Source organism: Salvelinus alpinus, chromosome 29 (assembly GCF_045679555.1).
Source record: "Salvelinus alpinus chromosome 29, SLU_Salpinus.1, whole genome shotgun sequence".
In the NCBI taxonomy this organism is placed as follows: Eukaryota; Metazoa; Chordata; class Actinopteri; order Salmoniformes; family Salmonidae; genus Salvelinus; species Salvelinus alpinus.
In genome coordinates, this window is record NC_092114.1 from 20284224 (window position 1) to 20307178 (window position 22955).

The 22955-nt window shown below is 44.7% G+C and overlaps 1 protein-coding gene across 1 annotated transcript in view; it reads right to left on the reverse strand.

Annotated features, from left to right (window-relative positions):
• The window catches only part of LOC139559256 (potassium voltage-gated channel subfamily KQT member 4-like), a 143828-nt gene extending 123301 nt beyond the window's left edge, over positions 1-20527 (reverse strand). Inside the window, exon 1 of the mRNA XM_071375075.1 lies at positions 19272-20527. Within this exon, the coding sequence (XP_071231176.1) occupies positions 19272-19573 (302 nt within the window). The 5' untranslated portion in view covers positions 19574-20527. The remainder of the gene's footprint in view (positions 1-19271) is intronic.
• Positions 20528-22955: the final 2428 nt, after the last annotated feature.

Genomic DNA, 22955 nt, shown 5'->3' on the forward strand with positions numbered 1-22955 from the left:
TTGACTGTTCACTGTAACGCTTACTTAACCCCTGTAGGTCTAAGCCCTTAGTAGATATTGCGATCTAAGCAAACATGGAATTGTTTTAATAAGATGGTCATAAAATGGATCATTGTACATCTAAGGGTCAGGTCAAAGAACTCTACTTTCATGTCCAACAAATGTAAAACGCCTGGAATTTGCTAAACGGCATTGGCACTTGGATTGGAACTAGTGTTTTGGTCAGATGTTATGAAATAGAGCTCTTTGGCCACGCACACCAGCGGTGGGTTTGGCATTGAAAACAGAAGCAGAAAAGTACCTCATACCTACTGTACAATATGGTGGTGCACCTTTGATGTTACAGGGCTACTTTGCTTCCACTGGTCCGGAGGCCCTTGTTAAGGTCAACGGCATCATGAACTTTACCCAGTACCAGGACATTTTAGCCAAAAACCTGGTTGCCTCTGCCAGGAGGTTGAAACTTGGTTACAAGTGGATCTTCCAGCAAGACAATAAGCCCAAGGACAAATCAACATCAATAGAAATTGTGAATTGGACACAACATCAACATTTTGCAATGGCCATCTCAGTTTCCAAACTTGAACCCCATTGAAAACGTGTGGTTTGAATTGAAGACAGCAGTCCATAAACTCAGTTTAAGGATCTGGAAGGATTCTGTGTGAAGGAATGGTCTAAAATCCATCCCAATGTGTTCTCTAACTCATAAAACATTTTAGAAAAAGGCTCAGTTCCATTATCCTAGTAAGGGGAGGTACTGAAAGGTATTGAAAAACAGGGGTGTCAAACTTTTTGACCCCTACCTTTGAGATAACAAGTAAAATATTTTTAAAGAAAATCTTTGAGCAATTGTATTTAAAAAATAATATAACTTTATATTTAAATTTGAGCATATAATATAGCTCAGTATTTGAATTATACTCAACAAAAATAAATGCATGCAACAATTTCTAACATTTTACTGAGTTACAGTTCATATGAGCAAATCAGTCAATTGAAATGAATTCATCAGGCCCTAATCTTTGGATTTCACGACTGGAAATACAGATATGCATCTGTTGGTCACAGATACCATTATATATAATAAAACATTTAAAAATGGGCCTTACAATGGCCCTCAGGATATTGTCACTGTATTTTTGTGCATTCAAATTGCAATTGTGTTCGTTGTCTGTAGCTTATGCCTGCACATAACCTCACCATGACCACGGGGCACTCTGTTCACAACGTTGACATCAGAAAACCGCTTGCCCACACGACGCAATACAAGTGGTCTGCGTTTGAGAGGCCGGTTGGACAGAGAATTTGTCTGTAAAATGACATTGGCGGCAGCTTATGGTAGACAAATTAACATTAAATTCTCTAGCAACAGCTCTACTGTACTGCTCGATCTGTGCGTGGTGGCATTGTCATGCTGGAGGGTCAAGTCAGGATGAGCCTGCAGGAAGGGTACCACATGAGGGAGGACGTCTTCCCTGTAACGCACAGCGTTGAGATTGCCTGCAATGACAGCATCCTCAATCCGATGATGCTGTGACACACCGCCCCAGACCATGACGGGCCCTCCACATCCAAATCGATCCCGCTCCAGAGTTCAGTCCTCGGTGGAACGTTCATTCCTTCGACGATAAACGCGAATCCGACCATCACCCCTGGTCTCGTCAGTGAAGAGCACTTTTTGCCAGTCCTGTCTGGTCCAGAGACGGTGGGTTTGTGCCGATAGGCAACGTTGTTGCCGGTGCTGTCTGGTGAGGACCTGCCTTACAACAGGCCTACAATCCCTCAGTCCAGCCTCTCTCAGCCTATTGTGGACAGTCTGAGCACTGATGGGATTGTGTGTTCCTGGTGTAACTCGGGCAGTTGTTGTTGCCATCCTGTACCTGTCCCGCAGGTGTGATGTTCGGATGTACCAATCCTGTGCAGGTGTTGTTACACATGGTCTGCCACTGCGAGGGCCACCAGCTGTCCGTCCTGTCTCCCTGTAGTGCTGTCTTAGGCATCTCACAGTACGGACATTGCAATTAATTGCCTTGGCCACATCTGCAGTCATCATGCCTCCTTGCAGCATGCCTAAGGCATGTTCACGCAGATGAGCAGGGACCCTGGGCATCTTTCTTTTGGTGTTTTTTCAGAGTCAGTAGAAAGGCCTTTTTAGTGTCCTACTTGTTCACAACTGTGACCTTAATTGCCTACCGTCTGTAAGCTGTTAGTGTCTTAACGACCGTTCCACAGGTGCATGTTCATTAATTGTTTATGGTTCATTGAACAAGCATGGGAAACAGTGTTTAAACCCTTTACAATGAAGATCTGTGAAGTTATTTGGATTTTTACGAATTATCTTTGAATGACAGGGTCCTGAAAAAGGGACATTTCTTTTTTTGCTGAGTTTACATACACTACCCTTCAAAAGTTTGGGGTCACTTAGAAATGTCCTTGTTTTTGAAAGAAAAGCACATTGTGTCCATTAAAATAACATCAAATTGATCAAAAATACAGTGTAGACACCGTTAATGTTGTAAATGACTTTTGTTGCTCGAAACAGCAGATTTTTTATGGAATATCTATATAGGCGTACAGAGGCCCATTATCAGCAACCATCACTCCTGTGTTCCAATGGCACGTTGTGTTAGCTACTCCAAGTTTATCATTTTAAAAAGGCTAATTGATCATTAGAAAACCCTTTTGCAAGTACGTTAGCACAGCTGAAAACTGTTGTTCTGATTAAAGAAGCAATAAAACTGGCCGTCTATAAACTAGTTGAGTATCTGGAGCATCAGCATTTGTGGGTTCGATTACAGGCTCAAAAATACCTTTCTTCTGAAACTTGTCAGTCTATTCTTGTTCTGAGAAATGAAGGCTATTCCATGCGAGAAATTGCCAAGAAACTGAAGATCTCGTACAACGCTGTGTACAACTCCCTTCACAGAACAGTGCAAACTGGCTCTAACCAGAATAGAAAGAGGAGTGGGAGGCCCCGGTGCACAACTGAGCAAGAGGACAAGTACAGTAGTGTGTCTAGTTTGAGAAACAGACGCCTCACAAGTCCTCAACTGGCAGCTTCATTAAACAGTACCCGCAAAACACCAGTCTCAACGTCAACAGTGAAGAGGCGACTCCGGGATGCTGGCCTTCTGGGCAGAGTTCCTCTGTCCAGTGTCTGTGTTCTTTTGCCCATCTTAATCTTTTATTTTTATTGGCCAGTCTGAGATATGGCTTTTTCTTTGCAACTCTGCTTAGATGGCCAGCATCCTGGAGTCACCTCTTCAATGTTGACGTTGAGACTGGTGTTTTGCGGGTACTGTTTAATGAAGCTGCCAGTTGAGGACTTGTGAAGTGTCCCCAAACTTTTGAAAGGTAGTATGTATGTATCTATAAATAAACACACACCTACTCATTCAAGTGTTTTGCTTTATTTTTACTATTTTCTACATTATAGAATAATTGTGAAGACATCAAAACTATGAAATAACACATACGGAATCATGTAGTAACCAAAACAAAATGTTAAACATATCAAAATATTTTATACTTGAGATTCTTTAAAGTAGCCACCCTATGCATTGATGACAGCTTTGCACTCTCTTTGCATCCACTCCAAGCGGGCTGTCATGTGCCTTTTACTGAGGTGTGGCTTCCATCTGGCCACTCTACCATAAAGGCCTGATTGGTGGAGTGCTGCGGAGATGGTTGTCCTTCTGGAAGGTTCTCCCACCTCCACAGAAGAAGTCTGGAGCTTTATCAGAGTGACCATCGGATTCTTGGTCATCTTCCAGACCAAGGCCCTTCTCCCCTGACCCCGATTGCTCAGTTTGGCCGGGCGGCCAGCTACAGTGGGGCAAAAAAGTATTTAGTCAGCCACCAATTGTGCAAGTTCTCCCACTTAAAAAGATGAGAGAGGCCTGTAATTTTCATCATAGGTACACTTCAACTATGACAGACAAAATGAGGAAAGAAATTCCAGAAAATCACATTGTAGGATTTTTAATGAATTTATTTGCAAATTATGGTGGAAAATAAGTATTTGGTCAATAACAAAAGTTTCTCAATACTTTGTTATATAACCTTTGTTGGCAATGACAGAGGTCAAACGTTTTCTATAAGTCTTCACAAGGTTTTCACACACTGTTGCTGGTATTTTGGCCCATTCCTCCATGCAGATCTCCTCTAGAGCAGTGATGTTTTGGGGCTGTTGCTGGGCAACACAGACTTTCAACTCCCTCCAAAGATGTTCTATGGGGTTGAGATCTGGAGACTGGCTAGGCCACTCCAGGACCTTGAAATGCTTCTTACAAAGCCACTCCGTTGCCCGGGCAGTGTGTTTGGGATCATTGTCATGCTGAAAGACCCAGCCACGTTTCATCTTCAATGCCCTTGCTGATGGAATGAGGTTTTCACTCAAAATCTCACGATACATGGCCCCATTCATTATTTTCTTTACACGGATCAGTCGTCCTGGTCCCTTTGCAGAAAAACAGCCCCAAAGCATGATGTTTCCACCCCCATGCTTCACAGTAGGTATGGTGTTCTTTGGATGCAACTCAGCATTCTTTGTCCTCCAAACACAACGAGTTGAGTTTTTACCAAAAAGTTATATTTTGGTTTCATCTGACCATATGGCATTCTCCCAATCTTCTTCTGGATCATCCAAATGCTCTCTAGCAAACTTCAGACGGGCCTGGACATGTACTGGCTTAAGCAGGGGGACACGTCTGGCACTGCAGGATTTGAGGTCTTGTATGTCTTCCATTTCCTAATAATTGCTCCCACAGTTGATTTCTTCAAACCAAGCTGCTTACCTATTGCAGATTCAGTCTTCCCAGCCTGGTGCAGGTCTACAATTTTGTTTCTAGTGTTCTTTGACAGCTCTTTGGTCTTGGCCATAGTGGAGTTTGGAGTGTGACTGTTTGAGGTTGTGGACAGGTGTCTTTTATACTGATAACAAGTTCAAACAGGTGCCATTAATACAGGTAACGAGTGGAGGACAGAGGAGCCTCTTAAAGAAGAAGTTACAGGTCTGTGAGAGCCAGAAATCTTGCTTGTTTGTAGGTGACCAAATACTTATTTTCAACCATAATTTGCAAATAAATTCATTAAAAATCCTACAAATGTGATTTTCTGGATTTTGTTTTCTCATTTTGTCTGTCATAGTTGAAGTGTACCTAATACTTTTTTGCCCCACTGTATAGGAAGAGTCTTGGTGGTTCCAAACTTCTTCCATTTAAGAATGATGGAGTCCACTGTGTTCTTGGAGACCTTCAATGCTGCAGACATTTTTTGGTACCCTTCCAAAGATCTCTACGGACAGTTCCTTCGACCTCATGGCTTGCACGGTCAACTGTGGGACCTTATATAGACAGGTTTGTGCATTTCCAAGTCATGTCCAATCAAGTTCTAGAAAACATCTCAAGGACAATCAATGGAAACAGGATGCACTGGAGCTCAATTTCGAGTCTCATAGCCAAGGGTCTGAACACTTCTGTAAATAAGGTATTTCTGTTTTTATAAATTTGCAAACATTTCTAAAAACCTGTTCTCGTTTTGTCATTATGGGGTATGTGTGTAGATTGATGAGTTTTTATTTAATCAATTTTAGAATAAGGCCGTAACATAACATCAAGGGGTCTGAATAGTTTCCGAATGCACTTTATTACCATTTTCACAGGTAAGAGTTTCCCAGACAAACTATTCAGATGGGGTTAACGTTGAGTCTCAGATGGGGGTCGTTTGAGGAGCTGATACTGATATTTCTGCTTTAAAAATGTGTATGATAAAGAAGAACATGATTGTTATTCAGTCAGGCTAAATAAAGCTGCAACCTTGACCCATGACCTAGAAGACATGAGGTAAACAACACCCCCCCCTCACATACATACACACACGCACGTATGTACGTACGACCAGACATACAGGCTTACATGATTCGACACACACATGGCCTGTCCTGGGTGAAAGTGAGCCCTGGGATCTGTGGTGAGGCATAGATGAATCGGTCATCATTGGGGGGAAATCAAACCCTACAGGTCTTCCCTAGGACAGACATCTTGTTCCCATGGGGACCAATTCTGCCCTGAAAGGGAAAATAAATACAGCATCTCCCGCTCACCTCACCATCCGCCTCAGAATCCCCCTCCTACTGGAGGACTGAGCACAGCTACCGCTCTCTTTCTCTCTGTCCACAAGCATTTCTAACTCTCCTTCTCGCTCCCATAATCTCACATTCTCCCTGAAATTCCTCATCTTTCCTTCACTCTATTGAAAATGTTCCTTGATTTTACCCGCTTTCTATCCCCAATTGCCATCTTGTCTCATCGCTGCAACTCCCCAACGGACATGGGAGGTGAAGATCGAGTCCTGCGTCCTCCGAACATGACCTGCCAAACCGTGCTTCTTAACACCCGCCCGCTTAACCCGAAAGCCAGCCGCGAGGAAACACCGTTCACCTGACTACCAAGGTCAGCCTGCACGTGTCCGGCCACAAGGAGTCGCTAGAGTGCGATGGGCCAAGTAAAGCCCTCCTGGCGAAACCCTCCCCTAACCCGGAGGGCGCTGGGCCAATTGTGCGCCGCCCTATGGGACTCCCGATCACGGCCAGGTGATCGAACCTGGATCTATAGTGACGCCTCTAGCACTGCAGTGCCTTAGACCACTGTGCCCACTCGGGAGGCCCCCATTCACTCTATTTTCATTCCAATGTCCTCCTCTACATCAATCCCTCTCTAGTGTCTTCCCATCACAAATATTTACCCGTCTCTGTTTCCATCCCAGTCTCACTTCCCTCTCAAAATATTATTCTCTCTCTGCATCTGTCCCCTCGCTTCCAGTCACACCTCTGTACTAGCTGGTTGTGCTGGCCGCTCCAAAAAGGGGCTTTGACAGTTGCTGCAGATATCTGACAGGCCATCGAAAGAGACGTCAAGCACATGACAGAGACCCACGGCTGGACAGACAGGCAGGGAGAGGGGGACAAGGGGGGTAGAGAAGAGAGAGGAAGTGATACACTTCGATAGAGAGAGAGGGATGAGAGAGAATGAGACAGACAGACATTTCAAAAGCTCAGAAGTTAAGCCCACAGAACCCTTCCGAGTCCTGTAGAATAACACCCCCTCGATTCAGATCAGAGGAACACAAACCAGACCTGATCCAATCCAGTTACGCTCACCCTAATCTCATTAGCCACTCAACTACATAATTAGTGTTTCCTTCACACGAGTGGTATGTAAAAATAACAAACTGTGCTCCTTTATCAAAGGGGTAGTGTGCAGACCTGCTGGAATTGCTTCAGTCTCCCAGGCTGAGTTCCACATGGCACTCTATTCCCTATGTCCCCATAGGGCTCTGGTTAAAAGCAGTGCACTATAGAGAATAAGGTGCTATTAGGAATACACTCCCTGTCCCAGTCCTTCACAGCAGGGCATAATGAGGCCTAATGAAGACAGATGTTTAGAGAGGGAGAGCGACAGAGAGAGATGGGGGGATTTGGAGAGGGGGGGGGTTAGAGAGGGGGGGAATTAGAGAGGGAGATCGAGAGAGGGGACGAGAGGGGTGAGAGGGGTTTACAGAGCGAGAGAGAGAGAGGTTACACTGTGGCAGAATACCTGATCACTGTGACTGACCCAAAATTAAGGAAAGCTTTGACTATGTACAGACAGTGAGCATAGCCTTGCTATTGAGAGAGGCCACTGAAAGCAGACCTGGCTCTCAAGAGAAGGCAGGCTATATGCACACTGCCCACACAATGACGTGGAAACTGAGCTGCACTTCCTAACCTCCTGCCAAATGTATGACCATAGAGACACATATTTCCCTCATTACACATGACGCTGGCCTGGGGGTAGGTTTATGAAAGTCATAAATACCTATCCCCCCCTTTTTCCTCTCGCTACCCTACTGATGTGACTATTGAAAATCCCTTGGTTAACATAGAGATTCTGGGAACATCAGAAGGTGGGGGGAAATTAACCATATTTTGGTAATCCTACCAGTTGAACATGTGCGTTGGTACTTAATGAATATGATGTCAGATCGGTTGCCATCTGAGACATTCTCATCTATGATAGGAGGACATCAATTGTACAGTGGAAGGTCTACACATTATAGTTATCAGATTCACATGGAATTGTTGTGCAATTTAAATGTTTGAATATGAAATTATTTGTAAGGGGGTGAAATGTGATTTTAGCTTCTAAAATGTGAGAATTGGGTTTTCATGAGTGAATTAGGCCCGACTCAGTGGCCCGCCCACGTGAAGAGACATTGGTTATAAACTATGAAACACGCCCTCCTCTCCCTTCCTATATAAAGCTTTAACGACAATATAACTATCTGTTCCGGGTACATTAGGATGACGATCCGATGTCAGAAAGGTTCAGATAATAACTACAGAACGAAGCCAACCTCAGCGTGAGCTTTGGTTGCGAATGGTATGAACTTTGAACTCTTATTCACTACAGAAGTGATACCTCCTAGCCGTTGAGTTAGCAGCGGACGTTGTAAACATGGGCTAGGAAAGAACGGACAGAGTATCCCGTCTACCACACAACGACGACACTACAACGTTTCCCGTTCACCACCAGAGACACTCTTCAAAGGACGAAGGACTCTGTTGGGCAACACGGCATTCCATCTACCACCAACCTATTGAAGCGCAGCTCAGAGTAAATATTTATGGCATTTTCCTTTTCCAAATGGGCGGTAATTTAGAATGCATAAGATTCTGTATTTACGATAGAGTAGCTGGCTACAGCCCGATAGAGACATCGCTTCTCCCTTTGTTCTTCAGTCTTCCCACTCTTTCACTCAAACCCAGCCCCCTTTTCTTTGTGTAACCAGCTGTCATATCTGTTCCGTCCGCTAGGGACGTTTTCCTTTATGACATAATTTGTAATCAAGGTATGATTAATTCTGTGTATATGTAATTCTGTGTGATTAGTTAGGTATTTAGTAAATAAATAATTAAACCCAATTTTGTATCGCTGATTCAACTTGTTAGCCAGGGTTCGTGAAGATAACCAAGAATTTACAACTTTCAGATGAGACTGAAATAAGGTGACGATTAATATTGACTGCTATTGATGTAAAAATATTACTAGGTCTTTAAGAGTTTATTCGGAAGATAACTGCTCTATAAATATTATTTCGTGGTGCCCCGACTTTCTAGTTAATTACATTTACATGATTAGCTCAATCAGGTAATATTAAATTACAGAGAAAGGATTTTATAGAATAGCATGTCATATCACTTAATCCGGCATAGCAAACAACACGACACACAGAACTACAAAAATTTGAAAACAAATCCAATTTTGATACACTCCCATATCTGTTGGGTGAAATACCACAGTGTGCAATTACAGCATCAATATTTGTGACCGATTGCCACAAGAAAAGGGCAACCAGTGAACAAACACCATCGTAAATACAACCTATATTTATGTTTATTGATTTTCCCTTTTGCAACTATCTGCACATTATTACAACACTGTATATATGCATAATATGACATTTGAAATGTCTTTATTCTTTTGGAACTTTAGTAAGTGTAATGTTTACAGTTAATGATCTATTTCACTTGCTTTGGCAATGTGAACACATGTTTCCCATGCCAATATAGCCCTTGAATTGAGAAGAGAGATGTGGGGGAGGGTGAGGGAGACTTGGCTTTGTTGTCCTCACACCATTTACATTCTAAGAACTCTGCCAGTTTCAGGTATTTCAACCCAGGCTTCTCTAAACACCTCTACCGTCCTGAACCACACATAACTTTCTGGCCTCCCCCAGTCACTCAGTTCAGTTCAAAACATCCTTTCATTCCTTACTCAATTCAAGTATCTGACAGACGCATAGAGACTAAGACGAGAATGGCCGTCGAGGGAGAGTACAAAAAACAAGGAAATCAAGACAGTGTCGGGGAGAGAGAGCAAGAAAGTTAGTTAAACATGTAAATTCAGCGAATGAGAGATGATATTCCCACATAAGAAAATGGACGATGGAGGGAGAGGGAAAAAAACATCCAAAGAGGATCCTTAATGGAGCAGAATTTACACTGCTGACTGAGGTGAACTGATAAGAGCAGAGGAATGAACAACAAGCAGCTAATCTGCAGTCAGGAGCAGGTTAAAGCCCTCAAAAGTGCTGCGTGGCGGTTCTCCCAAAATGGCACCCATAGGGCTCTGGTCAAAAGTAGTGCACTACGTAGGGATTAGGATGCCTTTTGGGACGCCACCTCCTTAGTCATCAATAAAAACATTCATATGCTGCCTGACGGGAGGCAAGCAAACGTTGAAACAAAAAAAGCTCCTTGCCGACTTTATTTAGTTGCATTGACAAAAACAGCCACAGACTTAACGCTGTGATTTTTGGAAAGGAAGACTGTGGTTTTCGTGCCGTGTGGTACAAAATGGGTTTGGGTTTGTTGCTGCTAGCAAACTGCTGCTCACACGTACGTGACTCATTGGACAGGTAGGTAGTCACACACTCAGACCGACCCAGACCAAGCCGAGACGGGGGGAGATGGAGCGAGAGAAAGCCCCAATATCAGCATGGTTGTGTGGGATAAGAGCACTTGGCTTACATGTATTTACAGTGCTTGAAGAGGACTGATAGGTGATGCTTTTTATTTTGGGTGACGGTACTGTTTATATTTAGGTGCCAGAATGCAAGAAAATTTGAGGTATGTTCAGACCCAAGTCAAGCACAGCTTATTTCTAGATTACAAGTTGGCAGGCCACATCGTTTAGTGCCCAGGCCTACAGGCTTAAGTCAATTCACAACTGTTATTCAGACACTATGTGGACTTTCACATGTATCCGAACTTGCGAGCAGATATCTTCAACGTTTTGTTCAAAGACTCTGTAGTATAAGTTATGGTAGGCTACTGAGAAGTGACAGAGAGGCCTGATACTCATCAGTTCCTGTTCAGAGTCAAGAGCTAACGGAAGAGGCAGTGCTATCATGGAGAGATTGAAGACTTATCACACACACAGACGGACCGACACAGAGAGAAAGACAGACGGTCCATATTCCCATTGGACTCATGATTGCTGTGTAATTTCTTTAAAAGCACAAACAATGCATTATTAAAGGTGCACAGCACAGCAAGCACTAAAGCAGTGCCTTACACACACAATTGCTCTGTCTGTGTGCGTGTCTGTGCTTCTGTGGCAATTCACGAAATATTCAATGACTAGATGTGTATGGCTATAGTTGTTTTCAGTTTGGTTCATTTGAGAGAACATTTGTACAAATCAACAGAAGTGATGCAACTACGATGGATATACAGCACACTAACATGATGAGGCAAGAAGTTGAACAGCCAAAGGTAAGAGCTCAGTTTGCCTTGCCCTCAGCTGGCTCATGTCATTGGTTACCTCGTAAAACCTGTTGTCTGTCTCTGACCCACGTTAGCATCTCAATTAGCCTCCACTCACCATCTCTGGGCCTGTATTCATAAAGACTCAGAGAGAAGGATGGCTGATCAAGGATCAGTTTTGCATTACAGATCCTAATGAATACAATTATATGGACAGGGGAGACCTGGGCCTGTATCCACAAAGCGTTTCAGAGTAGAAGTGCTGATCTAAGCTCAGGTCCAAATAATCTTATTCATTATGATCTTAAAGGCTAAACTGATCCTAGATCAACCCTCCTACTTTGAGAGGCTTTGTGAATACAGGCCCTGGACTCTCAAACCTATTAGAGCTAGACACATATAATCGTCAACCCCTTTCTGAAGCTCCTGGGCCATCTCTACTCTCCCTTCTGTTCTGTTGCTCCTGGGCCATCTCTACTCTCCCTTCTGTTCTGTTGCTCCTAGGCCATCTCTACTCTCCCTTCTGTTCTGTTGCTCCTAGGCCATCTCTACTCTCCCTTCTGTTCTGTTGCTCCTAGGCCATCTCTACTCTCCCTTCTGTTCTGTTGCTCCTAGGCCATCTCTACTCTCTCTTCTGTTCCTATAGCACAAAGAAATCAATAATAGATGGTGTATTTTCACTCTCCCTCCATAGAATCAATCACTCCCTCTGGTCAGTTCTCTCTTTCGCTTCCTTTTCCTGTCCCATCCCACACTGGACGGGAACATTGTGTTCAAGGATCTGTGTGTGACTCCCCCACTCCACCCCTCCCCTAGCTAAAAAGGTTAAGACATTGTTGCCAAACTGCTCCGTTCTGGGCTTTGGCCTGGCATTCGCTTGGCACCGGCTGGTACATACAGTCCAGTCTGACAGAGTCGCAGGCTTTTAGACTGTAGTAGCGTCCCAAAATGGCACCCTATTCCCCATTTAGTGCACTATTTTTTGGACCAGAGCCCTATCGGTCCGCCCTATGGGCTCTGGTCAAAAGTAGTGCACTATATAGGGAATAGGGTTCCATTTGGGATGCGAACAAAGTCCCCTGATCCTGAGGGACCCCTGTAGGGAGAGGTGGTCATGTGATCGTCTATGTGGCGTGGGTGGCGGGTGGGAATGGGTGAGGAGTCATAGGTCAGATAGAAGATTGCTGGATGAATCTAATCCAGCTGAATGCCAGGCATCTGACAGGTTGACACCACACAGTTTACCAAGGTCCCTATTCTTCTAACACACATCACACTCTCTTCTTACAAACCCAGACAGCCCAGGCCTGATGTCCTAGGTGAAGGAAGTTGGCTGAAGGGTGACAGAGTTCAGGCTTTTAAGTAAGTGGAGCTTCCGTTTTAAAATGTGGTACTTAACGGTCTCCACGACATGTAAACGGATGCTCGTCGGGTGTATGAATTCACTGCGTGTCTTAGCAACAGTTCAGGTTGGTGAGCACAGGAATTCCTAGGACCAGGTTGTCAGGAAGAGCAGCAGACATCCCAAATGGCACCCTATAATCCCTATATTTTCACCAGTGCCCAAAAGTAGGGCACTATATAGGTAATAGGGTACAATTTTGGACGCAACATCATTGTCGGTCTTAACGACCCCTTCATATTCTCCCAGGTTCTCACAGGACACATAGCTTTCAGTTCAGCCTCCTCTTCAGTTCTCACCCAGAGTCCTGCCAGCTCTCTAGTCAAAACGTCACCAGTCTGGAATATCAATAGAGAGAGAGCAAGTGTGTGCGACCAGGTGGTGAAACCAGAGGAACCCTGTGAACGGTGCTGTCTCTGTATCTCTGGTTCAGCGGAAGCTTGAGAGAGGGACTGAAGGGGGGTGTCCAAGGAAGAGGTTTTGGGTAGAAGTTGCCCATATGCACAGATCTACGATCAATTTGCCCTCCCCCAAATGCGTTTGAGAGAAGGGGGGCCTGAAGTGGGCGCATGAGGACACTGACATAGTCGAGGGCTACTTCACTTCCTTTCCTATACATGTAACCCTGCAAAAAGGGACTCTCTCTAGAAATGACACATCTGCACCAGCTGCTTTCCCACCTTCACAGCTAAGGCCTAATTAAACGATGTAGGGATATTAGCATGCATGCAGCACTGTGTGGCTCAATTAAATTCTGATTGGTTATTTTTTTTGTATTTATTTTGCCCTCATCTTACCAGGTAAGTTGACTGAGAACACATTCTCATTTACAGCAATGACCTGGGGAATAGATACAGGGGAGGGGGGGGGGGGGTTGAATGAGCCAATTGGAAGCTGGGGAGAGGAAGTGTCCATGATGGTATGAGGGGCCAGTTTGGTAATTTAGACAGGACACTGAGGTTAACACCCCTACTCTTACTATAACTACCATGGGATATTCAGTGACCACGGAGAGTCAGGACTGATTAACATCCCAGCCGAAATACAGGACCCTGTTCCCAATCACTGCCCTGGGGCATTGGGAAATGTTATTATAGACCAGAGGAAAGAGTGCCTCCTACTGGCCCTCCAACACCACTTCCAGCAGCATCTGGTCTCCCATCCATGGACCAACCCTGCTTAGCTTCAGAGGCGAGCAGTGGGATGCAGAGTGGTATGCTGCTGGGTGGTGGCTCCCTGGCACAGCATCATTCCTGTACAGCCATACTGTAGTTATTCTCATGCTATGTGACTATTGTAATTAATCACACACAAATGCATACCTCAGGGTATAATAACATTGAGGGGGAGATGTGCTCAGGTAGGCAGATACGGCTAATACAATTCATATGAAAACAGACTTACTCAAACCCAAAGTGCATACACACACACAGATAAACATGTAGGCAATTGTAGGGACGCTCGCCATATAGAGTACTGTTGATGAGTAGAGCAAGTCAGCCTAGGCTAGTGGATTAGTGTGTGTGTGTGTGTGTGTGTTAGAATGACAGGAGATGAGCAGGCAGTGGGATGACTTCAGTCTCAGCTGCGATTCAGGGCCTGTGGACAGTGCAGCGCTGGGAAGAGAGCGAGTGAGCAAGAGAGTGGCAGACAACCCCCTCTCTCCCGTCCGTAAGAACAGTCCATGAGACACTCGGAGGGCCTGGCATCTGAAACAAGGAACTTCCTCTCTCTCAGCTCTGAGATAGGCTCCACTAATATCAGAGGAATAGCACCAGTACTGACTGAGTAGCAGCGAGGAATGATCTTTAAAAAGGGGGGAGAGCCAGGGTTGTGATGCTTGCTGTGTGAACCAGCGAGTGTGTGTGTATATACACTGCTAAAAAAATAAAGGGAACACTAAAATAACACATCCTAGATCTGAATGAATGTAATATTCTTATTAAATTCTTTTTTCTTTACATAGTTGAATGCGCTGACAACAAAATCACACAAAAATGATCAATGGAAATGAAATTTATCAACCCATGGAGGTCTGGATTTGGAGTCACACTCAAAATTAAAGTGGAAAACCACACTACAGGCTGATCCAACTTTGATGTAATATCCTTAAAACAAGTCAAAATGAGGCTCAGTAGTGTGTGTGGCCTCCACGTGCCTGTATGACCTCCCTACAACGCCTGGGCATGCTCCTGATGAGGTGGCGGATGGTCTCCTGAGGGATCTCCTCCCAGACCTGGACTAAAGCATCCGCCAAACCGGTCAGTCTGTGGTGCAACGTGGCGTTGGTGGATGGAGCGAGACATGATGTCCCAGATGTGCTCAATTGGATTCAGGTCTGGGGAACGGGCGGTCCATAGCATCAATGCCTTCCTCTTGCAGGAACTGCTGACACACTCCAGCCACATGAGGTCTAGCATTGTCTTGCATTAGGAGGAACCCAGGGCCAACCGCACCAGCATATGGTCTCACAAGGGGTCTGAGGATCTCATCTCGGTACCTAATGGCAGTCAGGCTACCTCTGGCGAGCACATGGAGGGCTGTGCGGCCCCCCAAAGAAATGCCACCCCACACCATGACTGACCCACCGCCAAACCGGTCATGCTGGAGGATGTTGCAGGCAGCAGAACGTTCTCCACGGCATCTCCAGACTCTGTCACGTCTGTCACGTGCTCAGTGTGAACCTGCTTTCATCTGTGAAGAGCACAGGGCGCCAGTGGCGAATTTGCCACTCTTGGTGTTCTCTGGCAAATGCCAAACGTCCTGCACGGTGTTGGGCTGTAAGCACAACCCCCACCTGTGGACGTCGGGCCCTCATACCACCCTCATGGAGTCTGTTTCTGACCGTTTGAGCAGACACATGCACATTTGTGGCCTGCTGGAGGTCATTTTGCAGGGCTTTGGCAGTGCTTCTCCTTGCACAAAGGCGGAGGTAGCGGTCCTGCTGCTGGGTTGTTGCCCTCCTACGGCCTCCTCCACGTCTCCTGATGTACTGGCCTGTCTCCTGGTAGCGCCTCCATGCTCTGGACACTACGCTGACAGACACAGCAAACCTTCTTGCCACAGCTCGCATTGATGTGCCATCCTGGATGAGCTGCACTACCTGAGCCACTTGTGTGGGTTGTAGACTCCGTCTCATGCTACCATTAGAGTGAAAGCACCGCCAGCATTCAAAAGTGACCAAAACATCAGCCAGGAAGCATAGGAACAAAACTGAGAAGTGGTCTGTGGTCACCACCTGCAGAACCACTCCTTTATTGGGGGTGTCTTGCTAATTGCCTATAATTTCCACCTGTTGTCTATTCCATTTGCACAACAGCATGTGAAATTTATTTTCAATCAGTGTTGCTTCCTAAGTGGACAGTTTGATTTCACAGAAGTGTGATTGACTTGGAGTTACATTGTGTTGTTTAAGTGTTCCCTTTATTTTTTTGAGCAGTGCATATAGAGAGACGGCAAGAGAAAGACCACAAGAGAGCGAGGGACAGCAAGAGGAGTGCCTGCACTAAGGTGTATTGCTGTGTATGTAGGCCTACGTGTGTGTGTGTGTGTGTGTGTGTGTGTGTGTGTGTGTGTGTGTGTGTGTGTGTGTGTGTGTGTGTGTGTGTGTGTGTGTGTGTGTGTGTGTACAGTAGCATAAGGAAAGAGCAGTGCATTAGAATAAGTATCTGTGGCCCTCCTTGGGTTTCCCCTCTGGTGTAAACACAGGGTGACACTGGCAGAGACAGCTGGGCTTGTCTAAACAACCCCAGGGTAAGACACTAGGGATGACGGGGCAAGACACTGAGGAGGACACACACTCCTTCCCCTTAATTAGAGTTCTGTCAGACTGGCCAGAGACTCCTGTCAGAGGAGAGCCTTATACATCAGATACATAGAGTTCTAACTAACACACACTAGAGCAAGACAGGACGAGGAGCGGCTGTCTGTCTGACTGGAGGACGAGGAGCGGACGAGGAGCGGACGAGGAGCGGGGTTCTCTGTTCTCACTGACTCCTGACACTGTCTTGTAGCGCAGTGTTTCCCAACTCCACTAACCCCAACAGCCCAACTCCAATAACCCCAACAGCCCAACTCCACTAACCCCAACAGCCCAACTCCACTAACCCCAACAGCCCAACTCCACTAACCCCAACAGCCCAACTCCACTAACCCCAACAGCCCAACTCCACTAACCCCAACAGCCCAACTCCACTAACCCCAACAGCCCAACTCCACTAACCCCAACAGCCCAATTCCACTAACCCCAACAGCCCAACTCCACTAACCCCAACAGCCCAACTCCACTAACCCCAACTCCACTAGCCCCAACAGCCCAACTCCACTAACCCCAACAGCCCAACTCCACTAACCCCAACAGCCCAACTCCACTAACCCCAACAGCCCAACTCCACTAACCCCAACAGGTGTGCTTGTCCAGGGCTACAACAAAAGTGTGTACCATTAGGGGTACTGGAGGACTGGAGTCCCGTCCTTGTTACCAGTTGTAAAAAATTTAAATTAAATGTGTTTTCTGTGAGTTGTTCTGCCCCCATCACACCAAACTCCAAACCCTTACACAACATCATCAAATAAGTATACAGCTAAAACTGAGTGGTCAACTTAAATCTTTTTGATTAGAGGATGTCACAGCATAGCTGTGGTGCGTCTCAATAGAGCTTTGATTATGGTGGAGTAAAAAGCCACAGATTATGTATGAGTTGCCAAGAGGAGTGTTGTGCCGGGCCCTGTGTAGTTCTGATAAGACCAGAGTTTAGGTCTGGCTCTCTGCTTCTGGATACAAACACAGTCGTGTTCATTTGCACACAATGTGGAAAAACATTTCAAAACATTGAGCAACGGAAAATTAAAACAAGCATTTCTTGTTGGACAAGTTAAGATGTTAACTTCCTGTTGCACTCGGTTTTGAACCGTTGCCATGTTTCGTACATAGTGAACACAACCCAGCTGTATGGATTCAGAGTGCTGGGGATGACCTCATCTGTCCCAGTGTTATATGAGATAAGTTATTGGATTGGATAGGGCTATGTATATATTGTATACACTTGTGCAAAGGGAACTCGAAGCAATGACAGATCACATTAAGAGTGGAAAAGATCTTCCCCAAGTTGTAACTCACAGTTAGCAGAGGTTTATTATGGTAAGGAATATTATGGTTGTCCATAGGCTACACTACTTGCCTTTATGTTATAAAAAAAAAAACTCTAATAAACTGATTCGCGTTTTGGTGATTCCATTCCGTTTACGCATTTATTTACTGTCACTAAAAGGCTGCCGTAAACTAAACTTGTTCAAAGGAAATGTTCTCTTTACACAATTGGACCTAAATTACCTAAACACCACTGTTACCATGGTTACCCCATTGCTATTCAGTCTGGAAAAAAAAGACACCCTAAAAAAGATGCAAGAGACTACAAGCCAGAATGTTTAATACAATTATATTTACACTTACTTAACCGGTTGTCCGCGCTGTTGGTCCTTTTGATGGTAGGAAATGGAGATGAAATATCCACAGGAAAGGGTAGTTTTCCCGACTTTTTGCGGAGCAGGTAGGTTCAGTCGTTTGTATTTTCAATCTCCTAACGCATCGCACGTGATGCATAATATGTAAACAACAGCCGAATGTAACAGCACGTTTCCTGCAATCAACTGAAAGTGTTTGTGAAATTTGCCATCTGATTATGTGGGACAATGTTCGGTCTGTGGTTGGGTTAAACTCAGCCATTATTTGTCATGGTCAAATTTGCTTCAGTATTGAATATATAAAACCGCAAATACACAGACCAGCGTACTGAAAGTCGGGTTAATATAAGGACAAAAATCAGCGGACAACAAGTCAAGTTAAAAATAAAAATGCAACATTCTGACTAATGGGACTGTTCGTGAATGCTAAGCCTACAATGTTAGACACCAGAGTAAGTCTTCCACTCTCGGGTTCTAAAAGAGGGTAGGACCTCCAATATGACTACTCCTGGAAGGGATGGTGTCGTTTTCTTCAAGGGATTCCATTGCACACTGGCCATAATCGACCACTAAACAACATATTTAGTCAACTAACAAATCAGCAAAAAGTGGTAATTATATGATCTGAAATGTATTGTTGACGTACAAAACAAATGCCTCTACAAGTATCAATGATGTTAAATTTGGCAAGCAGTAGGCCTACAAATTATTTCCAATTAACAACGCCGGTTTTGGAGAAATTAAATTATAAAGCCGTTCTAACGGTGATTTCATTAAGTTAAGACAGCGGAAATTGAGTGAGGTCCCATGTTGTGATTTATTGCGAACGTGTGAGCTAATTGCCAACAAAGCAACTCCACTGTCACCACCTGATGAATTAGGAATGACTCGAAGGAAAGCGTGGCAGGTGCATTATTCAGGAAGTCATGACAATATACAATTAATTGTTTCGATGTAAATATAAGTCAACTACAATGTAAAAAAAATGATACGGCAAAGTAAATATACAAATTCAGCTATTGAAAGTGTAAATCCGCGTGCGCAAATGAGATGACTAGGTCCTACAACATTGTATTGAAAAACAATTAGGCTACTTACATGAACGCGTGGTAGATGAATGCCCATCCCCGTGGTCTTTCCAGTACGTTGTACAAGAAGTTCTGAAACTTTCTGTAGCGCTTGCTGGAGGCTGAGGTGGTCGCCCGGGGTCCAAGACGCCCGGGCAGCGGGGTACCGAGCAGCCCGGTACGGTGAGAAGGGTGCAGGCGCTCCGGGGTCGATGGTTCACTCCTCTCCGTATGAACGGCGGTAAGAGCCACAAACTCAACCCGTCTATCGTCGTTAGGTGCGGGGAGAACCAACATTCTAATGCCACCGTTATTTGATGGGCTGCCTAACATGGTTAAAGTATATCTATATAAGTATTAAATGCAACGGAATTCCGTTTCATTCCCCTATTTAACAGTGAGTCTATATCTACGTTGGTGATTTAGCCAACTGAATTCGAAGCCATAATCAGGTTGTCTGCATAGGATAATTACTTGGATTAAAGACTAATTACAGCGAGTCAATTTCTTCCCTCTAAATGTCTGGACTCTGAATTTAGTTTAAGTTATCTAAAAATCAAGTCACAGCCATAAAATAAAATTCGCATGGCATTTTGACAAGTACGGTATGTAAAAACGTAACCTTTGAGAAACATTGTTGAAACTCAAATGCAAAGTTGTCAAAGGTATTACGCGATAATTCCAAGGGCCGTTAAATCTTGGAACACGAGGTGCAACCGAGTGATGATTACATTATATTTTGGCCGCGGGAACGGTAACTTTATAACCTACCCTATTGCTAATTAGTATAGTCGTCCTCACATGCGCATCTTGCTAGAAATTAGCCTATATAGAAGACACTTAAAGCCCGCAATTGAAAGCTTAAAGCAGACAAGCGTATTTATTAAAGGACTACAATTCAATTGGTTAAATAACTATCGATTGAACATTATCGCTCTGCTCTTTCCTATGAGGTTCGCTGCTGCACAACATGCCCACTGAACTGACACTCACTCCAACCTCCTTTCCTGTGCGTCTCGCTGGTCCAGCGCGCTCGTGGTGAGGAGCGGTGAAGACCGTCCGTGAGATATCTAAAATCAAAGTCAACTTTACTCTAAACTTCTATTATTTCAGAGAGGACTCTCGGGTCACACGCAGCAGACTCAGATGGTCCAGAGATAAACTAGAGGGACAGTGCCGTTGCGCTTCCGAAGACTTCGCACGCACAAACCAAAAGCATCTGGCTATCTTGAACACACGGATTGTATGGGATGGACGCTGAGAGAGGGAGCGAGAATGCGCACGGTGATATTCGGATGTGTGTAATGTTAGCTCAGTAGCATGAGACAGGTCTAATATCTCTGAGCTAAGCGTTCATATTTTTGATGAGGCTGACAACTTTTCATTTTAGAAAAACAGATGCAAACATCAGTTATATGGTATGTTAGTATTTGGAGCTATAATAAATATTTATTTATTTATTGGGCACCACATTGATAGACTTGGTTGTCACACATTTGTCATGCCTTTCAGTTATCAGTGGTGACCAAATCAATTGTTTCAACTTTCTCCTGTCATGAGGCAAGGGCACTGTAGGCCTAAAGAGGGAGCCTCAATGAAAATGTAATGTAGCCTGTGTGTTTATGGTCAGTGCTATCTGGGATCCTTGCGACCTCCCTACCCTAACCTTTACCAAATCCTTACCTAACCATTTTAAATGTCAACTTCAATGGGGGGGGGTAGGGACATCCCAAGGATCCCTGATAGCACGGACCATATGTTTACCATCTGAGAGCTGTATCCAGGAGTACTGGGCAGGGGACACAAGATAAGAGAGACAGGTGTGAGGGACAGACAGTGGCCTGACCATGGAATTAGAATACTATTATGACATAGCATGACAATAGATCACAGAAAAAAACATAGGAATAGAAGAGGAATTCTGGTTATGACACAGTGTGACAATAGGAATAGAATGGGAATCCTAGTTCTATGGTCCAGGGATTCTATTTCTACGGTCCTGACATGGAGCACCCGGGGGTTATGTGGTTCTGGTTATGACACACATTCTGTGGCTATGACACACAGTGCCCTGTAGAGCGGTGATGGCGGTCACCTGTTTAGACGGGATCTCTCCAGAATGCTTGTGTAAGGTTCCTGTCCTGTTTTGCCACATCATCACGGATCACACTAATGACATCAACAGATGGCAAGCCAACCGTGGGTTGTATTCATTAGTGCGCCATATTAAAACTTTTTGCAACGAAAAACCTTTTGTTATTGGACAAGTTCAGGTAGTCCTGCCCTGTTTCAGTCAGTGTTCTTCCGTTTTGTGCCTTGTGAATACAACCCATCTCTACTGCAGTGGCAGTACACTCAAAGAGATGGAGAAAACAGTGATTTACAAGACAACCTGTAAACCAAAGCACATAAATTAATATATCAGTGGTCTAAAGTGTAAAATACCAGATTTGAACAGAAAAACTCACATGAACGAAATGAAATTGCTAGAAGACGTGCTTGAACAAATAACTTTGGACCTTCTGTGACTCTGGAAAACAAGGAATGTATAGCTTCAGTAACCTACAAAACAAGCATTCATCATTGTCACCGTTTTGGTATGTAGCCTAATGGTGCACAATATACACACTCCTGGTCTGTTTGATTCTTTTCATTAGTTTATGGAACATGCATGGTTGAGGAATGAGCAGGGGGATGCATGTTGGTGCCACTGCTGTGCTGGAGCTACAAATCTCTAGTTTATTCCCAGGACCCTATGCTTATATAACTTTGCATCACTCAGCATTAACTCTTTACATTGCTTCAGAATGCACACAGAGGGCTTTACAATAATAGGGCACTGATCAAAGGTAGTGTAACGTACAGGCAATAGGGTGTAATTTGGGAGGTAGCCTAGCTATGCAGTATGTGCGTTGCTTGGACACTTATTTCCAGACAATTAAGGTCAACTAAAATATAGCAAGCTATACATCATCCTCGGACGTCGTCATTGGTTCGTTTCACACTAGACTCCATCCATCCTGTGCCTAGCTAAATAATGCCCTGGTTAAGTTCGCTTTGACCGAAAGCTTAGCCACTATAAAATCAGACATGCAAATGTCCCCTGAGCGTGCAGAGGCTCTCTGGAGGAGGCTCTATAACATTCAACATGTGGGGATACCACCATACCTTAGTCATAGTGGAGAAGGCATCATCAAAACATTCCTCCCGCAGTCCCCCCTCTCCCTCTCCCTCTCAGCAGCCTTTCTGTGATTCTCCAGGGGGTTAGGCGGTGACTCCTGAAGTTGAGTCGAGCGAGGCAACGATAGACAGGGCTGATCTGGGCCTGCACCAGGGGATTAACATCAAAGTTTAACAGCGGAAAAGCAACCGACGGACCCTCCACCAATCGTCCCGCTCCCTCTGCCACCCCCTCCACTATCTCCACCACCCCCTACACTAATCCGTCCACTACCCAGCACCATCTTCACCCAGCTCTCTTAATTAATATGCAGACAGGACAGAATTGGAAAGGACCGGGTCTGGCTGCATGGGCTTCTGACAACAGAACAGCTGAGCAAGGTCACAGCACAAATGTGTCATTAGCTGTTCACTAACACACAGACGTGCATGCAAACACACAGACTCTCTCTCACACTCCAATACTGTACACTTGAGAAGCCGCCACACACACACACACCTATCCACTGGGGTATTACATAAGCCCACACAATCA